Consider the following 24,506-nt stretch of genomic DNA (forward strand, 5'->3'; position numbering starts at 1 on the left):
GATTCTTTCACGTGAGATAACTAATCAACAGAGGAGGCAGAGAGAGGTGACGGTCCAGACCCACTTTGAGTGGGTGTTCATCTGCTCTTCCGCCAGCCCTCAGAGATGCGGTGAGCTCAACAGTATTGGGCATGAGTGTCCATGCCCTCCAGGGCACCACATGGCTGCTTCCTCGCCGGCCAGCACCGGTTCGAGTTCAACACTCTCACGGACCACATGGCACACTGCAAGGTGAGATAATTTCTGACGGCCCATCATGCCTCTGCTGTCTTTCACGGTCCCGGGAAGGTGAGCAGAGTGGGCAGCTCTGAAAGGGAAGCCTGTCTTTCAGGTAAGTAGCAAAGTCTGATGTGCTCAGAGGTCAGAGGGGAGGCAGCTAGAGGATGGAGCCAAGGAGACCTACACGTGGGTCTGTCGTGGACTCCAGGTGAGCTGTGGGGCAGGGCCATCTCTTCCCCGAGGCTTGGCTTTCTTCCCCCAAAACACCGAGTCCTGGTCACTTCAGGCGAGTGTGGGAAGGCCATCTCTTGCCGGCTGTTTCTGGCTTTGCCATCTATGTAATTTGGTGATCATCCCCTGTGGATGTCGTAAATACCTGCCCGTGGGTTTTCTCCTGCTTTAATGAACACTTTGCTGTTCAGTTGGAACACGAGGCTACCTCAGCCGAGAAGCATTCACCAGGGTAATGGCCACCACGGTGGCCCATAATTATAGGCCTTGGAGAAGCAATGCTCCTCCGGCACAGGCCCGGGCGGGGGCGCGGGGGCCTGGCGCCCCTCGGTCCCACAGAACCCGCTGCAGTCCGGGTCGGGCTCTCTCCCACAGAGATCTACAGAAGCAGCTTTTCAGAGCAAAGAAAAGCTGTTCTCCAGGCTAACTCAAAACCAGCCCAGCACACGTCTCCACCTCCCCTCATGTGTTCTGCAGGAAGCTGTGGGCGGACGGATGGTGGGGGTGTGCTTGGGTTGGGCAACGGGCTAGAAGACGGGCCTGTCGCTTCTGAGAACATTTGCCATGCCACCCTGAAGCGGGCCTGGCTTCTGGTTGGATCCCTGCGTCTGTCATGGACGATTCTGGTGTCTGCCTTGATGACAACAGCCAGCCTGGTGCTGCCCTAAGCTGAAGAGGTTGGAGGGTTCCTTTGGGCCCTGTTTGCAGTCAGAGGTCTGGGGTGGGGGGGTGGGGGGGCTGATGAGGCAAATCCCCGGGGGCCATAGGCTTAAGTTACTGAGAGGCAAGACCCTATTTCTCAGGATTTGTGTTCTGTCATTTTCCTCAAAATAATTCATGGCCAATCAATCATGCCTTTAACTCTGCCAAAAGAAGTCCTGAGCGGTACACCCTCCGTGAGAGACAAAGGGGAAAAACAAGCCAACAGTCCATCTGGTGGCTAGGAACGAGCTTTCGCGAAGGTAAGGCTAATTTCTTTAAGAGGGCGCTTTCTTGAAGCAGAACACGAAGACCCCCACCACCTCAGTTGTGGATTGGCGGGGGCGGTGGGGACACTGTGAAGTGGCCTTTCATCAGAACAGCCTTGCAAGAAAGGAAGCCCAGGACATCTGAGCTGGCCAGACCTCAGGGGTCACCACCCCCATCCGCCTCAGGCCAAAAATCACCCCCCAAAACCCAAACACCGTAATTCACTACCATTGAGTTGATTCCGACTCATAGCACCCTGTAGGGCATGAACTGCTCCTGTGGATTTCTGAGACTGTGATTCTGTATGGGAGTAGAAAGCCCCTTTTCCCCAAGGAGTAGAAAGTGGCTTCAAGCTGCTGACCTTGCAATTAGCAGCCCAACACATAACCGTTACACGGGCGACCAGGGGCTGCAGAGTTGCCAGAGGCAGGGCTAGAACCAGAGATCAGGTCCTCCTGACATGGGGACCAAGGATGTCAACCCCAAGTGCTGTACTGGCCAGAGCAGGCCTTGGAGCAAGCACTCAGCGACAGACCACAGCAATGCAGCAAAGTCGCAATGAAGAGTCACGAGGACGTGTTGGGAGGGAGACGGGAGCTGTGTCGACCCCACACGGAAATCCACTAAAGAGGTTCCCCAGCCGGCCCTGTCCGGGAAGCGGGGTTGGGGATTCCAACCCACCAGCTGCCCTGCAGGAGGAAGGGGAGGCCGTATGTTGCTGCTGTGAGCTGCAATTGCCTTGATGGCAGTGGGCGTGGCTGTGGCAGACCAGTAAGGGTGCACTCACACTATTATCACACGTGAGACATGGAGAGACTTACAGAAGTGGTACAGAGGCGGAGTGGAGTGAACACAGGCGTTTGGGAAAGGGCTGCCGACCAGCCTGCTCGATGCAGGTGTGCTGTGCACCTTCGCCTTGTGAAAAGCACAGAGGCTGTGTGCAAGCGCACGGCAGGCGCGGGCTCAACAGGTTTCGGTAGACAGTCTAGAACAGGAGGGGCGAGGAGGAAAGGCCAGGCGGTCTCCCCTTCTGGAGGAGAAGGCTTGGAAACGCTAGAGTTGACACCAACCTGCCCTGTAACAATCATGGGGATGGCGCCGGCAGGCAGAGTTTCCTCTGTCGAACGAGGGGTCACCGTTGAGGGGACCCGGTAGCTGGCAGCAGACAACGATGAAACGGACAGTTCGGTATTCTGCTGACCTCCACAGAGAGTGTGACACAGGGCTCCAGACTAAGGGCCCCATTGAGGATGGCGCAGGACCGGGCCGTTTACTTCGGTGGTACGCAGGGTTGCTGTGAGTTGGGACTTAGCAGACAACACCCAACAGCCACAACAGCCCTCCCCCTGCTCTGCTCTCCGTGGCCTTGCTGGGCCCTCAGCTCAGCCACGAGCTGTAGCCTCTGAAGCTCTCGGGCACCAAGACAACAGAAAGGCAAGGCACCAGGAGGTGCCCAGGCGAGATGCTGCTGGAGGTGTAAGCGTTTGTGATTCATGGGCACTGACGCTCTTTTTCCACACCCAGGGCAGGAAGGGGCTCCAGCCCAGAAAGGGTGGAGAACAGTGGATGTTTTGGGCAGAATCAAACCAAGCCCCCTGCTTCCCCAGGTGGCCTCTCACTGTAGGGTCCCTGAGCCTTCCCTACACTCCACACCCAGACCCTCACTTCACCCTTTGAGGTTTGTCTTTGATCTCCCAACCTCCTGGGTGTGCACACAGACGCTTGGCAAGGGGCACGTGTGGGGTTTCCCCTCCTGCCAGTCTGTCTGCCTAGGCCCCGTCCTCACATCGCAGACAGGCACAAGGGGAGCGTCTTTGTATTAGAGGCAATGAAGAGGACAACGGGCGAGGCTCTCAGCCCCTACCCATCAACGGGCTGTTTGTCCCAGGCAGGCCGCACTCACTGGGGAAGCCCCATGGGTAGGGATGAGAGATCTCGAGGGGCAGGGCATGGCTCTCCAATGCTATGCTGCCACCAAGCAGAAGGCTCAGGAGACACACGGAGCTGGTGTGCGCCTCAGAATGAGCAGCAGCAAACCAGTCCAGCCTCCCAGAGAAGTGTCCAGCACAAAGTTGAGCGTGGTGAACGCGGGGTGGGGTTCCCTCCTCCGGCCTGTCCTCGGGAGCCCCAGGGAGGAAGGACACACCATGGGAGAGCACGTGGGAGAAGAGGTCTCTGAGAACAAGTGGTATTTGCAGCCTGCTGCCATGCTCCGGGGCGCCTCTGTGTCACCAATTAACGAGAGGAAAAGGCTGTGCTGGGTTTTTACCTCCGGCGCCGGGGGCTTCAACGTGTTATGCAAGCTCAAAACCACCCTGACAATGGACTAAAAGGCAGCTGGGTGCAGCCTGCTATTTTGAACTCAAGTGTCACAGTACAGGACCAGCCAACGCGGCTCTAAATATACGGACAGCTTTGCCTGACATGCGAATGGGTACCTCGGCGTGTGGCCAAGCTCTGAGCGTTCTCTGCCTTTCTCTGTGCAGCCCCACTGGGATAACAGCCCTGTTCTCTCCGTTCCTTGCGGAGGTGACAGGAAGTTCTTACTCAGGTCCCCAGGGATCCGGGACGCGGCCGGGCCTGTAATTAATGAAGCGTGTTCTGGGGACGCTGCATCCTGTGTGGCTTCATTTAGCTCTGGGGATGACGAGCCCTCTGCAGGGAGGGGCGGCCCCCAGCCCAGCACCAGGATCCTCAGCGGGCAGAGAGGATGATGGGAGGACGTGGAAGGAGAGGCCGGGAGGCAGCGGAACCACTGGGCTCACAGCAGGCAGCCTCCTTTCAGGAGCAGAAAGCAGATGGATGGCACAGGCCCCAAGTCAGGACACACGGGCCACTTGCTGGGACTGCCACATACCCAAGAACTGGGGGATGTCGCTCGGTTCGGAGCACACACAACACTCGGTCCAATCTGGATTTTTCTAGAAAGTACTCACTCAAGTTTCCTGAAATGCCCCAGCGTCTCAGGTAGAGTGCCCCGGGCTGGCCAGCGGAAACCTAACTTGTGCTGCTGACGTGATTTAAGGTTGTCTAGTAGCCACCCCCGTTTTTGTCAAGTACGGGACACGTAGCACCCAAGTATGTCGGCAGCACGCACTCCCTTACTGCTGGTCAGCACCTGTGCGCTGTCGCCCCAGTGAACAGGGAAGTGGAGGCTCTGAAGAGACCCTGTCTGTGCGTTCCAGGACTTCCCGGGCAGGGACCGTGAGGCGGGACTGAACTCAACACAAAGGGGGTAGGGGTTTCGGCTAAAAAACATGATCGTTTCAAAAGGAGATGTAAAGGAAAAAAGTGGAGATGTGGATAAGGTAGTCCTCTCGGAGTGCTAAGGCGTGAAATCCAGGGTCTATCACAAACGCGGGAGTCCTTTCTGGTGGAGCAGCAGGTGAAACTGCTCCAAAGGCTGGTGATTCGAATCCACCAGCCTCTGAAGGAGAGAGAGAAGGCTGTCTCCTTCTGAAAGAAGTACAGCCTGTGTACAGATGTACAGCGCCACTCTGTCCGAGGGGCCGACGAGTGGCAGCGGGCTTATCCCACGTGCAGGATCTTCGACTAGCCCCCGCCAAGGCGCACACATCCTCCTTCCGCCCATAGGAGCCCGTGACCGATCCACGGAGACACAGGCGAATGCCATCGATCGGTGGACCTCTCCCGAAAGGCCAGGGAGCAAGGCAGCTCTGCTCAGAGGGCCTGTCACTTCAGTTTCACCCCCTCTCTGGTCAGAGTTGCAGAATCCGACAGGGGCTGCAACCTGGGACCCCCCTCCCTCCATGCAGGGAGCTTGCAGGGTTTGGGCACGTTGGTCTCCACTACTAAAGAAAATAGAAGGGCAGACCGGCGGCCTGAGAGTGCTTCTTCTAGACCTTGTGCCAAACAAAAAGCCTCCACCACCCCTCCTGCCCACCACGTGAAAACCTGATCCGGAAGATGGTGAAAACGGCTCCGTCTCACTCTCCCCAGTGAACTGGGGCGCTCTCCCCTCAATCCCCATGAAGGATGCCCGCTCCTCCCGTCTCTGAACCCACACTGCTGGTGGATTATCATGGAGCCACCACCTGGGCTCCCCATGGACTAACTGCTCACAGACACCCAGGGAGCATGCGCTGAAAGTGTGGCCGCCAAGGAGGGTCCAGCCCATGTCACTCAGGCAGCCGGCCTCGGGTGGCAGGCGGGGGGCGCCTACCTTTGTGGTTGAAGATCCCCTCCATTTCCATGCTGCTCCGAGAGTGGGCAATGCACAGGGAGCCGCAGGGGACCAGGCCTTCTGCCGCGGGGGAGCGGTCGGTGGTCCGCACCAGGCACCAGTCGGGCTTGTCGTGGGGCCGCTCCAGAACCTCCACCGTCTGGCCCCGGCGGATGGTCAGCTCGTTGCTGTTGCAGGCTGTGAAGTCGTGGATGACCACCGTCAGCTCGCAGCCGCCCGAGAGCTGCGGGGGAAGAGCACAGGTCAACGATGCCGGGCGTGGAGCCTCCACGGGACGTGTGTGTGCACGCACACTGGGAGGAGGCGGTGGGAAACATCCCCACCTTCACTCCCCTCTGGCCCCACATAGGCAGCTGCCACCTGCTTCAAAGTGTCTTGTGGGCTACTTTTCATGGGAGCGTCCAGATCTTTATATATTTGAGACCTCGTATCTCCCTCCTCAAAAATGCCAGACACTCTAATGTAAGGGATGTTAACAAGAACTCTACTGTAGACGCTGCTGTCCCGTCTATCGAACCCTATCCACTGAATGCAACCAAACAGACAAACCACCAGCAAACTCCATTCCGACGCACACAGACCCGACTCCGGACAGGGTCGAACTGCCCTGTGAGTTCCCGAGACAGTCAGTCTCTACAGGAGTAGAAAGCTCTGTCTTTCTCCCACTGAGCGTCTGGTGGTTTTGAACTGCTGACCTTGCATGTAGCCGTGCAATGCACAACAGCTACGCTATCAGGGCTCCTCCCACACCCCCAGGCCCTGCTGGTTCATACTCCTTTATCTGTCAGCACCCTGCATGGCTCCCTCTAGTCCCTATCACGCCATACATCCAGACCCTGCTGGCTGGCTGACCCCCGCTCACTCCTTGTATGTACCTGTGCCCGTGTGGCTGCCTGCCAACACTGCATGGTCCGTGGGCAGGGGTCTTAGACTCATTCCCATTCTCCAGCACAGGAACCTTTTGGTCAGCTCCCCACTCTAGCCATCCAGAGGTTCAGCCCCTGCCTTCTACTCTTCCACGTCACCCCACCCCTCCCCATCATGCACAGTACCCCAGATGCGCATTCTAGCCTCAGCCATTTCCCCATCATTCCACATCAGTGAGTCTAGAACCTTCTAGGACATGACTCGCCGATGATACCCTCCACCCCCTGCCTGCACTTAGACAGCTGCCTTCTGGGTAACCAAGTCACTCATTCCAAGTCACCCCAGCTTAGAAAGAAGCCAACAATGAAACTAAAACTGAAAAAACAAGACAACTTACACCACGACCAAGTCACTCAAGCCTAAAAACAACAAAAACCAAAGGAAAAAGCCCCAACACCTTGCTTTTGTCACCCTACCGATTTGAGGGCCCCTCCCTCCCCTGCCCTCTCATGCCGGTGACTCCGCTGGACTTGGTGGTGGCCTCCCCTCCCAGCCAAGCATGCCCCACAGGCTGTCAGGACACCCACTCTCGGCATGGGCTGCCCGGCCTTCCTCCCGGCAGGAACCCTGGACACAGCTCCTCAGTGTGGGGCACAGGGTCCGAGCTGTCCTGGCCTAACAGTGATGACCCCACATAGAGGGGTCCTGAGCCACGTGACACCTGCTTGCCTGCATGTGTCAGCCTCCTCCCAGAGGCCCACCTCCCTGGTTTGTCCACGATGAGCCTCTGTCACACCCGGTGAGGTCATTCTCGAATCCACTGTGCTCAGCACTTGGCTCTAAAACAAATCCTATTCCAACTCTGCGGGACCCGAGTGTGCCCTGGGTCACACCCGTGTGGCTTGACTTTGCCAGGCGTGTGTCACTCATCTGTGGGCTTCTGCAGTGGGTCTGGGCAGGCAGCAGGAGGGTCTGCTTGGGCCATGGCAGAATCCTCCTTCCCCAGTGCCATTCAGCAACGGGCACATAGTTTGTGCACAGAAGTCTGTGTGGAGTCCCTTGGGCAACCTGCCCGGCACAGCGCGATATCTGAACCCTAGCTGAAAACAATAAAACATGCAGCAGGCTTCTCTTCTGTGTTCACTGCCTGTGTACCCTCTGCATAATACTCAGCTTTTCCTGACACCCCACCCCCACCCCCAACTGGGTCTCAGTACAGATAAATCATGGCCAGGAGTGCACCGGCATTAGGAGCCAAGTCAGTGTGGTGATGGGAGAAGCCACGTCTGAGGAGGGGTGCCTCTCAGCCTCAGGCTGGTGTCTCCTTGTGACAGAGCCCCCCTCCTTCTCTCCGCCCCCCGACTCCCCGGCTCAAGGCTCTCCAGAGCTGGGGACTAGTACCTGCTGCCAGGGCTCAGGCTGGGAGTCCCTTGCGACAGAGTTCCCCTGCTCAATGCCCTCCACAGAGCTGGGGTCTCTCGCTTCCTCCCACGGCCCAGGCTGCTGTTCTGCTGTGCACGTCCTCTGGCTGCCAGCCCCCTCCCTGGCTGCCAGCCCCCTCCCCGACAGCCAGCTCTCTGCCGGGCTTCCACAGGAGCAGCACCACCACGGACAAAGCCATTCCTTGTCTGCAGGCTGTGGAGGAAGCCTTCCACACACTCTTTGTTTCCCTCAAAAGCGCCCAGGTTTCTCTGCAGAAGAACCAGGCTCACGCTGACCCATTTCTGTGTGAGCAAGCAAAGATGCTAATGCCACAAGGTTCAAGGTAGAGGCCGGGCTGAGAAAGGAATGTTTCTCATAAAAGCACATGGTTATTGAAACAGTTAATCCCTGTGACAGAAAGGAGGGCTGTTTCCTGTTTCAGGGAAAACCTAACCCCCTTCAACAGCCCGAAATCCGGTCCAGCTCCCGCAGCCCCTGAGGACCCGAGTTTCCTGTGGGCTCTCTCCTGCCCATGCAAACTGCAAATGGAGTGGGGGTGGGGGGAGATGGACACCCGGCAGGCTTTCCCATGACCGCCAGTGGCTGACCGGCCTGGCCTGTCAAGGCCTGACTGGGCTGTGTGGACACTGTCTCCCACCAGCAGAGCCAATCTTGACCAGAGGCCTTGACCTGCCCCCAGCAGGCCCACTGCCCACCCTGGGAAGGGCAGCTTCTCAGCATTTGACCAATTTACTTGATTGTTTTATTCCTTTTCCAGATGGTTCAAAGCCACGTGGTACCGTTTGGTGGGTGGGGGGAGGGTGGGAAGGGGGAAAGGGGCTGCCTAAGATGGGAATTAAGCTAGATCTTGTTTCTGGTATGGATTTTTTTTTGAAAGCCCCTTACAGGGTAATCAAAAACTATTGGAAACAGCTGTGTATTTAACCGCGCACAAGGAATAAGAATCAAACCTGTTCTGACAAAGAATCGTATATTAGGTTAACATTCCTTTTCAAAGACCTTAGAGAACTTGCTAACAAAACCCAGCGCCAGAACAACAGTGTTTCAAACGGCATAGAGATTCTCATTTAAAAAACAACGAAAAAAGCGCAAAGCAAAAAGCCACGTAATCGTGTTTCCCCCGCACGTGTGCTTGCAAACATCTTCAAGGGAGTGTTAAACGATGCTTGCAAGCCCAGAGAAAGGGTGTCCCACGAGTTTCTGTTGCAACACAGCCACTGAAATATTAAAAATTTCTCCTCCAAATTGGGATGGCTCGTTGTGTTGCTGAGATTGATGCGGCCTCCACCTTCCACTTCTCCATCCCCAGCCACCAAGCAGTCTGTTCTGCGTCCAGCCACGCAGAGGTGGGCAGAGCCACCGGTCCTTCAAAGTGTCAAGTCGGCAGATGTCAGCCACGACTTTGGGGCATCCACATGACACCCCGATCTACACTGACCAGCCAGGTTCAGGGCAGGCTTTCTACACCCCACTCCTTCAGAATACCAGCTGTGAGCTGGACGTTCACAGGACATCCTTCACTGCTGACCTGCGGGCTCTGACCCACCTACGGGTTCGACGAGTCCCTGAACAGTTTACAACACTCACAGAGACTATACACCCCGTTCAGGGCAGGTTTATTTATCAAAGGCCTAAAGGGTCTGACACAATGAATAGGCACACAGGGCAGGGCTGAGGGTTCCCAACGTTTAGCTAGTGTTCTCACTGGAATGGAGTCCCCCCGAAGCAAGGTGAGCAGGGGTTTACTTGTGCTTACTTACTAATCTGTCATGAACAGTTGCCCCAGTATTCACACCTTTATTCTGTTTACCACAGATTAGTAAGTAAGCACAAGTACATTCATGATTACCTGGTTTACTGTCAGGGGTTGTAGATTTGAAAAGAAACGTTGGTTTTGTAGGGTGATGCTGCGGAGAGCAACCGATGCCAGCACCATGTCTAACGTGAAATTGTTCACAACAGATGAGTCAGTCAACACAAGAAAGCCTATGGGAAGTCTGGCCCGGACTCTGAGCCTTCATGCTCCGGGTTTCTACTGGCCTGTCGGGCACCGTCTCTGGGTGAGCCTTTCCTGTTCTGGCCAGCTGTGGCAGGGCTCCCAGACCAAGGTCCGCCCAGGACTACAAGGGCAATTTCTCCTGAGGTAAGGTAGCCTAGGTAACTAGGTCCATTAACCGGTACAAACACAAAGTAATTGTTAATATACGTATAACCCTTTGAGGCAGTAGTACAAAATGCCCTTGCCTTTTAATAGGATGACACCTAACTGGTGGCCCTGTATGGCACCCTAGTGACATAGGGGTTACAGGTTTGGCTGCTAAGCGCAGGGTCAGAGTTTGAAACTACCAGCTGCTCCTCAGGAGAAGGGCAGGGTTTCCTACTCCCATAAAGAGTTAGTCTCAGAAAACTACAGGGGCAGCTGATGCACCGTGAATCTGCATCAACTTAGACAGTGAATTTGGGTTTCTGGTTTGGTGGCCTGGCAGTGTAAGAATTGGATTGGGAACTACGTGTGTGTGGTTGCTGGTTCCAGTCCACCGGTCACTCTTTGGGAGGCAGATGAGGCCGTCAGCTCCTGTAAGGATGTACAGCCCCTCAGTATAAAAAAGACTAAAATCCTCACAACTGGACCAACAGGTAACATCAAGATAAATAGAGAAGTTGTCAAGGATACTGTCTTGCTTGGATCCACAATCAATGCTCATGGAAACAGCAGTCAAGAGATCAAACGATGAGGTGCACTGGGTAAATCTGGTGCACAAGACCTCTTCAGAGTATTGAAAAGCTAGGATGTTACTTGGAGAACTGAGTTGCACTTGACCTACACCATGGTATTTTTAGTGGCCTCATCCACATGTGACAGGTGGATACGAAATAAGGATGCCACAGAAAAACAGGCACATGTGAATTGTGGTGCAGGAGAAGGATATTGGAAGTTCTATGAACAGCTAAAAGGACAAACCGGTCTTTCTTGTTACGAGTACAGCCAGGGTGCTCCTTAGAGGCAAGGATGGCAAGCCTTCATTTTACAAATCCGAGTGCGTTGTTAGGAGAGATCAGTCCCGGCAGGATATCGTGTTTGGTAAAGTAGAGGGGCAGCTAAAAAGAAGACCGACCTCAACAAGATGGATTGACACCGTGGCTGCAACAATGGGCTCAGGCATAGGATAACTGTGAGGATGGCGCAGACTGGGCAGCATCTCATTCTATTGTGCATAAAATTGCTATGAGTCGGCGCTAACTACTGAGCAACTAACCACAACAGGGTTAGGGGAAGGGCCATGGGGGGATAACAGAGCTAATGGTAATGGGTACAAGAATAAATAAAATGTTCTAAATTTGTGGTAATGATTACACAACGCTTTTAAATATAGTTAAACCTTTGAATTGTATGATACACATGAATTATATGCCAATAAAACTTAATGGGGTGGGGGGGCGCTGTTAGGATGGACAATCTCAAAATCCTCATGTAGGGTTTCTGAGGGGACTGCGTGGCCCTGGGGCTTTGATGGAGTTAGATCACGGAGCCCATGTGGCATAGTTGTGGGCCCCACATTGGGGAGTTTCGTGAGTTAAGCACTACACCTGGCATGAAGAACAGCGGAGGTTTTATTAGCTTTCCACGGCCCCCACTACGGACCCAACACCATTACTATGTCGAGAGAACGTCCGTTCCACTTCAGTGTTCAAAAATTCACTCTTGCATCCCAACTATCTCTGGCGGGGGTTTTCACAGCATCTTTTCCCATTGGTGCATTTCGGGGGGTTCACCACAGGCTTCCTTCCGCCCGGTGACGTACAGCCCCGAAAATCTCCCCTTCCACGGCTCACAGGAAGCCTGCTGAGGTCTTCACAGTAAGGGGGCCTCCACCCACCTAACACGGACGGCCACCACCAGGAAGCACCGCTGACCAGGCCCCGCGTGGGCCACACAGTGCTATCCCCGAACCCCCTCCAGAACGGCCAGGCACGGAACGCCTGCTGCACCTGGCCCAATAACCGAACCGCGAGCCACGCCCGGGCGTCCGCGAGCCTTCCTCACCACCTGCCACACACGTGCAGATTTCAGTCTCGATGCTCTTAGGACCCCAGGAGCCAGGCCACCCACGACAGACCCGGAGGATGGCCGTACCTACGGCGGCCTCTTTGCAGGGTGCTTCCCCAAGAGGCTGGGACACCCTCCTTCGTGCCTGCCGGGACACTGTGCGGTCTGTCCCCAGCCGTGCTGGGCTCCCAGAGCAGACTGCTTGGTCGGCCCCGCCCACACCTGGTTTGCAGCGTGCTCCGAGTCCCATCCAACGGGAACGGCCCATGCTCCTGGTTAGCGGCCAAGTGCTTAGCCCCAGGCCACCAGGGCTCCTCGCTGCTCTGCTCGGCCCTGCCCCGCCCGCGAGTGTGTGTCACATACACAGGCATTGCAACGGGACGTCAGTGGGTAAAGAAGTGACGTTACAGCTGAAAAAGTATTCCTAGAGCAGAGGCGTTTGCAGTTTGTTGGTGGGAAGGCATTTTGGAAGCAGCCAGCTCCTCGTTAGGAGCTGCTGGGCGAAGCTCTGGGGAGAATCCCTCGTCCCTGCTCGCTGGTGCCCATTCAGCCTAATCGCCAAGCAGCTACGTTGAATGCTGCTGCTGCTGCTTCGCAGGGGAGCTGCCGGCTGCTAACAAACGAGTACTCCAGCCTGTGAACCACAGCAGGCTGAGGCCGCCGTGGCCAGACACTTATCAGCAGCACCCCACTTACAGATGAAGAGGCCGAAGCCACCTGTGGCCTAGACATGGGGCCCAGAGCCTGGCGCCTGGGCCCTTTGTTCTTGACTGTGTGCTGGGTGTAGCATAACCTGTTTGTGCTCATAAGTACGTTCACACTATATACTCGGGGCGGGTCATGCCATCCCATTAGTCTCAAGGGGATTTTTTTCATTCAAGAAAAACAGGAGCCATAGGTCAGAGCAAGGCCTCACACCTGCTGCCCCCGGGGCAGGCCTCTACACAATTCTCCTGGGCAGGTGGCTCACCTTGATTCTCAGGGGCTGTACTGTCCTAGGAGCTGTGATTTTAATTCATATTTTCTATCTTATTCATAATGCAGATTCCAGGAAATTGAAATACATCACAGAATAAGGTACGTGTGTGTGTTGGGTGGGGTATTTTGAAAAATGCTTCATATATATATATAAATTAGCCCCATTTTCAACTCTAGTGGCGAGCTAAGAAGGTCCAGCATTCGGTCATTTATTCCATGTTCCGCCTCTGGGTTCACTCTCTTGCTGGGTGGCCTGGGGACAGCCATCTATCTATCCTGCCTCGGTTTGCTCAGCGTCCCCCTCCCTCCTCCAGGGAGCTGCTCAGGGCAGAGGAGAGAGGGCTCTGGCAATCCTGTGATTTCTTTGGAACTCAAACGACATTTTCCAAAGATCACGCTATCAGCTTAAGTAGCCCAAGTATCGGCACCAATTGGACTCAACTCTGTCCTGGAACAAAGGGACGGCCTATTGGGAAGCTGATCTTTTCCAGAAGGCGATGTGCTCATGGTCACGTGGTCGGCATCTGGGACCGAGAGGGCCAGCCCTGCTGACAGGCCTCCCTGGGAAGAGCCGTCTCCAGCAGCCCCGCCTCGCAGGCGCTCTCCTTAGGACGAGTTCGCCTCCATCTGAGAATTATTAACAGCCCCGGTCAGATAACTTTTTCCTTAAGGATTCTCCAAGAAGTTGAGTCAACACATCCCCCCACCCAGTTTCTGAAATGGGACCAAATTCCATGATAACAGCTAACTCATAACAGACATCATAAATTAAGTCAGGCGGGGCCGGGCCTGGCGAAGCAATTCCCCTCACGAGGTCCATCTGCCCGAGGCATCAAGAGCCATTTGGGCCTGACATGCTTACACTGTGAAGAGCCTGCGACAGATGACCAGTAAGCGGCATCCAGGAGGGTAGCTGGCTTCTGGCTCAGTGGGGCTCAGAGACACAGGGCACTTCCCACAGGCACTGAGGGAAGCATGCACTTTCCTACCCTTCGAAACAGCTCCTGCCCAACTCGCTCTTGGGCCCTCAGACATTCTAACAAACTCACTGCCGTCAAGGATTTGGCAGTTATGGGTCAAAGTTATGGGTCACTCATGGCAACCCTACAGGACAGAGTAGAACTGCCCCCTGGGGTTTCCGAGACTGTAAATCTTTATGGGGAAACTGCCTCATCTTTCTCCTGTGGAATGGCTGTGGTTTTGAACTGCTGACCTTGTGGTTAGCAGCCCAACCAGTGACCCATGTCGCCACCAGGGCTCCTACACAAAAGGTGCATAAAAAAGGGGAACCAGCTGAAAGAAAACCTCAACATAGAGTGTGCACACGTGTAGGTGTGTGTGTGGCAGCCAAACACGGCCCTTGCTTTTCATAAAGCCCAATGGTGGTGGTGCAGTGGGTTATGGGTCAGGCTGCTTACGAGGAGGTTGGTGGTTCAAACCCACCAGCCCCTCTGCAGGAGAGTTGAGACTCTCTGTCCTTGAAAGGCCGGAAACCCCAGGGGCAGTTCTGCTCTGCCCTATAGGCTCACTGTAAGCTGGAGTCAACCCAAGGGCAGGGTTAGTAGGCATGGGTAAGTCCTCTTGACAGTTTGATGCTGGGATTTTTTTTCCTTATCCCACAGGCAAATCCTATGGCCGGAGGAGGAGAACACTTGTACTGTGGGAAGACATCTCATTCGTGCTTTTTGTGTTTGTTGAGCCAGTCAAGGACTTGCGGCCACCCTGAGGCCCATAAAGGGAAACACAAGTCACCTTCATTTAAAATCATGAGTTCTGGGGTGTCACTTAAAGATGGCCAAGGGCTGGGAGTGTGAGGCTGTTGTCATCAGCATCACCCCAGGAGCACCACAGGCCCAGGTGCGTGAGGCAATGGTCGACCCCTCGGAAGTGACCCAGCGCAGTTCTGTGGCAGGGATTGAAGCTCAGAGATAACACTCTGGCTCAGGTCACCCAGAAGGGGTGGAGCATCCCCGATGAAACATTTATCATACGGCTCTTGTCAGCTCCCAGTCTCCCATGAGACTCCCAGGGTAAAAGGATAAATTTCTGCAAACGTATACTTTTCTGTTAGTGATTTGTTCCTCTGTTCTCATTGGGTACAGATACAACGGCTGTCTTCAGAGCGATTTTCCCTAGCAGGATACTTTACTCCTCTACTTAAGTTATGCAGGCTCAAGTTCAAGTTCACCGAAGCCCCACCACGCCAGATCTGAAATGGGACAGCCAGAAAACCAAACTGATTCTGACTCAACGACTTTGCCACCAGGGCTGGTTTTTCCTTATGTCTGTAGGAAAATACCTGTGAATTTTCACCAGCCAGCTCTCTTGGGGTCTAGTACTGCATGGGAGGGGAGGGTACTCCCCTGCCCACTAACTCCTGGGTGGCAGGCATGGTGCTGGACAACGACGTCACCCAATGATGGGCCGGGCCTCTGGACACCCATGTATACGTGTGGCTGTGAGCCGGCACGGAGCCGATTCCCACTGAGGACAGGCAGGACAGCTGAGGGTCCCGGGGTTGCCAATAGCTGGGACCTCTCTGGCGTTTGTGAAAGGGTTGCAGCCAACTACTATCCCTGACTCGCCCTTCAGGTCAAAGTGGAGCACAAAGGGATGGTCTCGAAAATGCGACCATCTTTTAAGAGAAAGGAGGAAGGCCTCTAAACACCGTGGACAAAAGGAACACTTTCCACGGACCTCTTGAAGCCTCCTCATCACTCTTGTGGTGAGGTGCTGTGCAGTCGATTCCAACTCACAGGAAACCCGGTCCAACAGAACCATCCTCAGAGTGTTCTTGTGTCTGAGCCCAGGGTGGCAGCCACGTGTCAGCCCACCTCGTAGCTGCTATGCTAATAAGACATTTCCAAGTCCAGGCTTTATCTTCCTCACAAACGGTGGTGGAGTGCGGCCACACGGAGAACGTATGGGACACCAGAGGCCTGCTTATCTGCTGAGGGCTCACACAGGAAGCACTGAACCAAATGCAACGAGGGATTACGTGTCATCTATGGTCCTGTTACTCTAAGCATTTTAAGTCCTCCAAAACCCAAAAAACCCCAAATTCACTGCCTTAGCGTCGATACAGACTCCTGATGACCCTACAGGACAGGGCAGAACTGCCCCTGTGGGTTTCCTGAAACTCTCCCCTCTACATGGGCAGAAAGCCTCATCGTTCTCCTGACTGTAGGACTTACTGCTAACCCGGCTCACAGAGTAGAGCAAGGAAATACCGCTTAAACTAGAAGAATTCTGAAGATGAGATCATAACGGCAGAGTGATCACTTCACACCTTCGCACTACTGTGCCGGGAGTGAAAACATTCCTTGGCACGATGGAGCTGAGAAGAGGTTGGCACTGTCGGATGTGCCATCTCCAGCAGCCCCTGGCATTAACTCCTAGGACAGCAGACACTTCCCAGGACGGTGAGGTGGCCTTCGGCCCCCCCATCAGGACTCCGGTCTCAGGCGCAGAGACGGAGGTCTTGAGTCAGAGTGGACAGTAGATTATTCCCTTGAGAGACTCGTGGGAGGCTCTTGGCCAAGCTTGCAGAAGGTACACCTGCCAGGTAGCCAGAATAGGGACCAAGGGGGTTGTCTCCCCAATGCCTGCATAGGGCCACAATGAAGGGTTTGGAAAGCAATCAGGCACCCATTAGACACCTACAGAAAGATCCAAACAGCATGCGCAGACTAGGACCACCTAAGCGCAGGTGAAACTGAACCTAGCTTCAACCCAAGCCCATGACATCACCCAAGTGTGCCTAAACTCAGCCAATATGGTTGGCCAAGGCCCTCCACCACACCTCCTGCAAGCGTGGCTTTGTGGACCTGGTCCTGCCGTCAGCCGTGAGCTCCTGCTCAGCACAGCCTTGTACGCTCTCCTGAAACAGTGCGTGCTTTTTCAGTAGCCAAAACGTTCCCTTTCCTCAAAAGGTCACCTGGATTGCAAGAACTGAGGAACCCCAATCCCCAAACCTAACATACCTACGCAAACATCTAAAGCCTCTCTTCCAGCAGTCAGCTCGATCCTGTTCTCTGGAGAAGAATCGCCAGGGGGCCTTTTTAGGTGTGTGTTCCACTGCACCCCCAGATGAAATGGCACCCCAGAGCCAACATGGAGGTGATCGGCACCCCTGCTGCCACAGGAGCAGCCTTGCCTCAGCACACTGCAGTGCGGTATACAGCTCAATGTTCAATAACCGACTAAGAACTCTTAACCACGCAGTCCTAGAATACCCTGCCTCCCGGGGCAGGGCCGGAGCTGGAAGAACTCCATGATGCTCCTCAACTCCTCAATGCTCATGTCTCTGTAACTGGCCGCTGCCCCCCACCCCACACCCCAGCCCACTCTGGGCCCTGATGCACAGCAGTGAACTGTGACAAGAGACAGGCTCAGGCTGTATCACGCTAGACAGGAGACCAGCGACACCTCCCCGCCCCCACTCCAGCCAGCGTGGGCTGCAGCTACCTTGTCACTGTCCAGCGTGTTCTGCGATGTCCGGGAGGCAATGGAGATGGTGTCTGGCTGGCTGCTGCCATCCCCTTGGCTGTCCAAGTCTTCTCCATCCCTGCAGACACAGAGAGACTTTCACTGGCTGCCTGCTGTAGCTGCATGACTTCTCCAGGCTCACAGGGAGGGGGAAGGGAAGTGCCATCAGCCTCATGTGGGATTGGCAGCTACCACGGCTTCACAAATGTCAACCCCTTAGGGTGGGGACACAGGCTTCTGGCTTGGCGGTGCCTCACTGCTGTTCCATTGAACCCTCACGGTCATTAAAATACGGGCGACACAATTTCTATTTTAGACCCTACACAGCTCCTACACATGCTCTAATTCACCGGAGCTCATAGGGCTGGGGCGGCCTTTGGGGAGGTTTAGATCTAAGTCTTCCTAATGCCAAAGCCCAAGCTCTCAGCAACTGGGCCCTGCACATTCCCCACACGCAGCCCCCAGCCTCACTCCCACGGGCAGTCAGGGCAGGCAGCCCCGTGAGGTGGACCGGGAAGGCAGCCGCTTGGCGAGGGCTCTCCTTCCAGGACACGAGCCAAGCACACGTGGCCCACCTACAAGAACTATAGTAGGACAGACACAGTGCTGGGAGTGGGGTATGTGCATTACTGGGTGAGATGTCTTGCACCTGTGTTACTCCTGAAATACCACGTGGCGTGGGAAAAGTGGGATTTGCATACAGGCCCTTCTTTGACTTTAAGGCAACAGTGGCTCTTTCTGGACAATGCAAACGCATGGCCGAGACCGACGGCTAGTGCCAATCACATTTTAAACACAGCCCGAACACACACTGGAGACCCCGTCTTTTTGAGTGGACCTCTCCTCCCGCCAGGTCCCAGGGCCCTGTGCACTGACCTCCGGCCCCTCTGCCGCGCGGCCGGGGCGGTTTTGGGGATGTGGATGGGCTCCTTGAGGGCTCCCTTCAGGTGGATGGTCCTCTCCTGGATGACTTCCCGGATGTGCTTGATCCAGTCCTGCTTGTTCTCTATGCTGGAGGCCTTCAAACGGGGTCACAGTCAGGACACACTGGGGGCCTGCTCGGGACCCACGCCAAGCACACTCTCTCTCCCTTCCCGCATCCCGGGGGGGGGGGGGGGGGGGGTTCCGACCGACATCACAGCAGAAGGGGAGCCACATGCAAGCAGGGTCGGCCACCAGATGGACAGCCCTAGTTTACAGCCATCGAAACCACGTTAATTTTACTGCCAAGAAAAGTTCACAGCCGTCGAAACCACGCTAATTTAAAGCACGTGTTATTCTACACTGAAGAAGATTCTAACCATCAACCCCAAGACTTTCAGGCAGCCCCGGGTGACACCCAAACAGAGCGGCAAGACTCAACCCCCAAATGTCTTCTAGGCTCTTGCGGTGCGGGCTGTGCATCTATCGAGCACCAGGCTGCGGGGAGCCTGAACCAGCACCCACCTGGGTCCCTGGACTGATGATAGTCAACAGTGGCCGCTGCTGCCCTTCCCCACCCCCGTGTCAGCTGAGGGATCCCTGGGCCTCTCTCAGTACACCCAGAACTATCTCCCGAAGGAGAGGACTCTCCCATACTTGTTTTGTCAATGGGCAACTGAGGGGTTGGCCCCCTGAGGCCATGCCGCAGCAGGTGACCAAGCTGGACTCCCAGGCTCCTTCTCACACACTGCCCTTACCCACCCTGCCTCATACCCCTGAATAAACAAGGGCAGGCTCAGCTCACCGCCAGCGAGTCGGTGCCCCCTCATCGTAACCCTACAGCACAGGGAGAACTGTTCCCGTGGGCTTCTGGGACTGTAACTCTGACAGGAGTACAGAGCCCGGTTCTTCTCCTGAGAAGCGGCTGATGGTTTTGAACTACTGACCTTGCTGTTAGCAGCCCAATGTGTAAACCCCGTACCACCAGGGCTCTGTGAACAAGAACAACGGACTGCTCATTCTGTGTGTTGGGGTTTATCTCAGTGCCCGCCTATGCCTGTGGAGGGCTGGCCCAGGGGGACAAACAGCAGTCAGCATTTGCTGAGTGAACACACAAGACCTTACTGTCCCCAGAGTTTTATCTCTCCCTCTGCCTCCAAAGAGGTAGGTTTCTGTTTTAAATATATGTTCTGGGTCTAAGTAACAGTTTTCCCTATGGGAAGCATCAGCTCTCTGTGATCGAAACCTAAATCCCTGAGATGCAGGCAATACCTATGGGCGGGCCGCCTTCCAGCCACGATCGCCAATGTGGTGTGACTCCTACCCTTTATGCCTGTGCTTCTAATCCTACATGGGAGTGCGTTTCCTGTCCCCAGATGAAGGTTGGATGTATTAAGTCTCCGCTTTTCTAGAGGGTGTGAACCAAACCACTACCTTTTTTGTTTTGTTTCCATGAGGGTCCCGTCTGTTGACAAGACACCAACCACGCCTCCATCCACACCCTTCCTCTGTGTGTAAGAGCCACATCAGGAGCAAAGCCTGTGTGAAAGCCCTCCCTGCTTGGAGTGGAGGCGGCAGCAGAGGCCAGGGCCCGGTGTGTAGGGATGAGACTGGGGGACGGAACAGGAGGGACGGGAAAGGGACCACCTAGTGGAGTGGCAGAGCGACCACCTGGCTGCTGGCTGAGAAGAGGTTCTGACTGCTCTGGACCAACACCTGTACCTGTCCTGTTTACGTCTCTGGCTTGTGGTAGCCTGTTAACTCCCCTCAACAACCAGCCCTTTCTCTGGTTTGTCTTGACTATCACCTCTGGGGGTTGTGTGGCCACTACGACGACGACGACGCATGCTCGAGCCCACAGAGAAATGGCGTGTGGTGGGAGAAACGGGGGGTGGGTGTCAGAACAGGAGGAAAGAGGTGGAGGGGGGCGGTGTGTCTGACCTCTACCCCAGGGCACTCGGACAGCCAGAGAGCATGAGATGTGCTTCCTGGCTGTTTCACTCCATCATTCTGAAACCACCCCTCACTGGCAGCGAGTCGATTCCAACCCATAGTGACCCTCTATCACAGGGTAGAACTGTTCCTGTGAGGTCCCGAGACTCTAACACTTTTTATGGGACTAGAAAGCCTCATCCTTCTCTCGAGGACCTGGCTGGTGGTTCTGAACTGCTGATCTGGCCGTTAGCAGCCCCGTCCATAACCACGATGTCACCAGGGCTCCTCATTCAATCCCTACAAATGATTTAAACGACTGTTCAGGGGGATCTGAGATGAGATCATGGAGGGAGGGGAATCCAGCATTATCTCACTGTGCGCCTTTCTTATTTATTGGAAAATAGAGAATCACAGCTCAGTCTGGGAAAGGAAATTGCAATTGAAAACCGTTCTCAAGAAAGTATCTTAACCAGAGGAGGCCTTCCGAGGTGTTTGTTCGGGGTGGTGATGGAGAAACGAGTGGAGGAGGAGAGCCTCTGCCCACTCGCTCAGCTCTGCTCTCAGGTGGGATCTCAGAGTCAGACTACAGAGAATGGCTCAGGATCTGGGTCAGGAGGCAGAGGCTCAGAGTGGAACATGTGGAAAGCTGTGAGTCCGTGTTCTACTGGAACCTCACCATGGCTGTACTGTCAGTTACACAAAGAGACCATCTGAGTTAGAAGGAACACTTCCAGCAGCGTTTGGAAACAACAGAGGAGACCCAGCACGCCTCAGAAATGAAGAAGCGTCTTGCAGTGAAAAGGGAGTAGATTTATGGAGAGCACTTAGCCTAACCTTAAAGAGATTAAACATGGAAACCAAGCACCAACGTTTCAGAAGTAATCGGAGAAAAGTATCTCGACTAAAATCCTAAGTAAGATATTCCACTTGGCTGAAAGAAGGGAATAATTTGTTTTATACTCTTGGAAGATCCAATCAGTTTAAGGAAGGGTTTGGAATTAAAGCTCCTCTTTCCAGCCCATAAAAGTGAAAAAAGGCCATATTTTTTGCTTCACAACTACTAGGCCATTACTATCATGGTCATTACCCCCATCGCCACCATTGTCTACCACCATTACTACTGTCTGAATCATTACCATCTATACCACCATTAGTACCGTCTACGCCACCAACATATACACCATGACTGTCTATACCACCACCACCTACCACCATTACTACTGTCTCCACCACCATCTGCCTAAACTATGTACACCCCCACACCAGCACTATCAGCAGCACTGGGTACCCCAACAGCACCACCGCCGCATTTCCACCATCGTCTCCAAGGCCACCCAAGCCACAAACAATCTTTGTAAGTACTGAGGACAACATTCCTTTCAGCCTCGTTCCTACGGAATCCAACAAACCTCCCTCAAGACTCTCCATAAAACTTCTCATCTGATAGAGCCGGTGGAAAGTCTTGTTAGGAATCGTTTATTAGGTCCCAAATGAAAAGCGTTCCTATCCGGCCGGAATATAGCAGGCGCTGCTTTCTCAGCTGCGCCTCTTCGCAGCATCTGCATCTACTGAAAGCTTTAAGTTGGATGCCTGGAGGCCTGGTGCACACATTAACATTTTTGTACCCTGCTATCTGACATTTGGCTATCAGTGCGATGCATATTTCCCAAGGCTTCATGCCAGCACAAGCAAGAACGCGCACCGGGTGCTCGTGATAGATTTGTGGCCAAGACCGTACTAATGCAATGGCTTTCGAAGCCACTGAAGTGAAGGCTCCGCTACAGGGGGAGGTGCAGATAAGTCGCCGTTTCTGGAATGCCGGAGAGAGGCAAAGCTACACAAGAGACAGAGCGGCTGCCAGGCCAGCGCACACCCTGGAGACCCATGAAGCTTTTGGCTCCTCTCTCAACAGCGTGGAAACCTCCAGCTACATCTCCCCTCAGGCGTCCTGGGGCAGCTCCACCTGCACTTTCTCAAGCACAAGAGGAGGGAAGGACATCAGACAGACATCTCACGTCCTCGCCGCTCATGAGCGAGCTCGGCAGAGCCGAGAGCTCTCAGGTCAACCCTTCCAGGTTTATTCTCCCTCCCCACAAGCTGCGTATTGGAGCCACCCAGGCCGTTCCTGGGCACCTTTACATGGAAAGGCCACCAAAACCTGAAAATCACTCCCCCCCCTTTTCTATTCCCCAAACTAGAGAACTAAAGCACCTAAGACCCCCAGGGCGAGCGTTCGAAGCCCCCACAAGTTCTTCAGGTGCCTGTTTTCCTCTGGAAACTCAAGCTCAAGCACGCAAGCATCCACCAATTCTAGCTCCACCAGGACGAGGAAGACCACACGAGGTGCTAAAGGAGACCTCACTGCCCTTTGCGCTTTCAGCAGGCCGGCGGAAGTTTGCTCGTTCCTCATCCCCGGAATAGCATGCGGAATGAATCCCACAGTCCTTTTGGGGCTCATCCCCCACCCCACCAGGACACTGAAGGAACTAGTCAAACTCTAAGACATCCAGATGTTTCCAAACCAGAGTCGGGAAGAAGGCACATAGAGTGATGACCCCAGTGCTTCATGCCCCCACCCCCCACAAGCTTCATGCGAACAGACGTACCTTCAGGACAATCTTATTATCCGACGTCGGCGTCCTCCCTACCCATAGTGCAAACTTGCAAGGATCTCCTTCAACGTGCTCTGTGACGCCCAGCTCTGAGGTCTGGAGAAAAGAGTTACAGGATTAGGCCACAGTAAGGAACTCTGGCAGGGAAGACAACAGACAAGGGCAAGAACGTTCTTGGTGACTCGTGGTCGTGTGAGATGCTACATTCCACACCCTTGCCCAAAGCCAGGGCTGGGGCTCCAGCCATGTTACTCCCCCAAACATTAGGACTGCAAGTGGCCGACTTCTGGCCAGAAACCTTAGGGAAAACAAAAACAGCCGACGAACCTACACTGTGCATGCTCTGTGTAGTATTTGCCAATTTAAAAAAGGACTAAGACAGAGGGAGGCAATGGTATTGGAGCTTACATTCTGAACACCCGGTTTTCAGAAGGCTATGGATGACCATGGAAGCCCCAAATCCATTTGCGGGGACCCTACATGGATGAAGCCTCCCGAGTCCCCTCTGACTATTGACCAGGGATGTGAACAGCATTGGTATCAGAGTGGATTAGTGCTGACCTAGTTAGGTTAAAATTGAACACCGTATCATTTGATCACCCCTTTGACACACTTTATAGTTGTTTGTTTTTTACTGTTCTGCTTTATGATTGAGGCTTTTCTCGGTTTATTTTCTGGTTGTTGGGTTTTCTGTTTTTCTGCATATGAGTTCCAGGAGAGGCACATCTATAGACAGTGACGGCATTAATACTTTCCTAGGGGCTGAGGCGAGGCTCTCCTAAGAACGAGCACAGGAAAAGAAAAGGTTTTAAATTGATTGTGGTGATGATTGCACAACTCTTTTTCTTTTGCTTTTTTAGTCTGAATGAACTGCTGAATTGTATATGCTGTATGTGAATTATTTGTCGGTAAGTCTGTTCAAAACGTGTAACACATGTACGAGTCATAATAAATACAGAAGCCCTTCCAAACCGCAAAGATACTTCACGCCAAGGCGCAGGGTTTTGCACCTGGTGTCAGGGCAGCAGCGATGGCTCCTCGGTTTTCCCCTCCTTGCGCAGTGGTCCTTACGATGAGCCCACTTATCCTGAAGGGCGGGCACCCCCCGCTGTAGCCCTCAATCAATGGCACCCACAGGGAAGGGCCACCTTTTCCTGGAACGTCATGAATCTGCTCCCAGGAGCACTTGCACCAGCTCCACCAACCGTGCTTCCCATGGGCCCCTCGGGGCTGGTTGTGCCTCGTGGCCCTGCACTGACCATGATGCCCATAGGGAGAGATGCCTGGTGGCACAAAACCGCTCACGTGGAGATCATTGGCAGCGCATGTGTAATTGCGTGTCCGCAGACCCTCGTGGTTCTGACCCATGTTGCCCAGGGGGTCCACTGCACCAACAGGCTCCGTCACACGAGGACTCTGCTCCTTCATTCCGGAGGGGACACATGAGGGACGGCATGCCTTTTCCCTTCCTTTGAGCATCTCGATGGGCAGTCCTGACACAAGGTCAAAGGGCAAGACCTCCAGAGGACAGGAACCGAGAGACGCAGGGCAACTGGGAGAATCCCCACCTGCGGAAAGACAAGATGAGTCT

At 54.4% G+C, this 24,506-nt stretch overlaps 1 protein-coding gene across 2 annotated transcripts in view; it reads right to left on the bottom strand.

The window, feature by feature from the left end:
- Positions 1-24,506, bottom strand: part of LOC101655181 (triple functional domain protein) — a 146,959-nt gene that overhangs the window by 29,489 nt on the left and 92,964 nt on the right. For both annotated transcript variants that reach the window (XM_045285010.1, XM_045285011.1), the window contains exons 28-31: positions 22,910-23,011; positions 18,324-18,466; positions 17,427-17,526; positions 5,603-5,846 (exon numbers count right to left, since the gene is read on the bottom strand). In XM_045285010.1, coding sequence (XP_045140945.1) covers positions 5,603-5,846; positions 17,427-17,526; positions 18,324-18,466; positions 22,910-23,011 — 589 coding nt within the window. The remainder of the gene's footprint in view (positions 1-5,602; positions 5,847-17,426; positions 17,527-18,323; positions 18,467-22,909; positions 23,012-24,506) is intronic.

This window comes from Echinops telfairi, unplaced genomic scaffold (genome assembly GCF_000313985.2).
Source record: "Echinops telfairi isolate 266 unplaced genomic scaffold, ASM31398v2 ScPeMD7_7469;HRSCAF=8507_1, whole genome shotgun sequence".
NCBI lineage: Eukaryota > Metazoa > Chordata > Mammalia > Afrosoricida > Tenrecidae > Echinops > Echinops telfairi.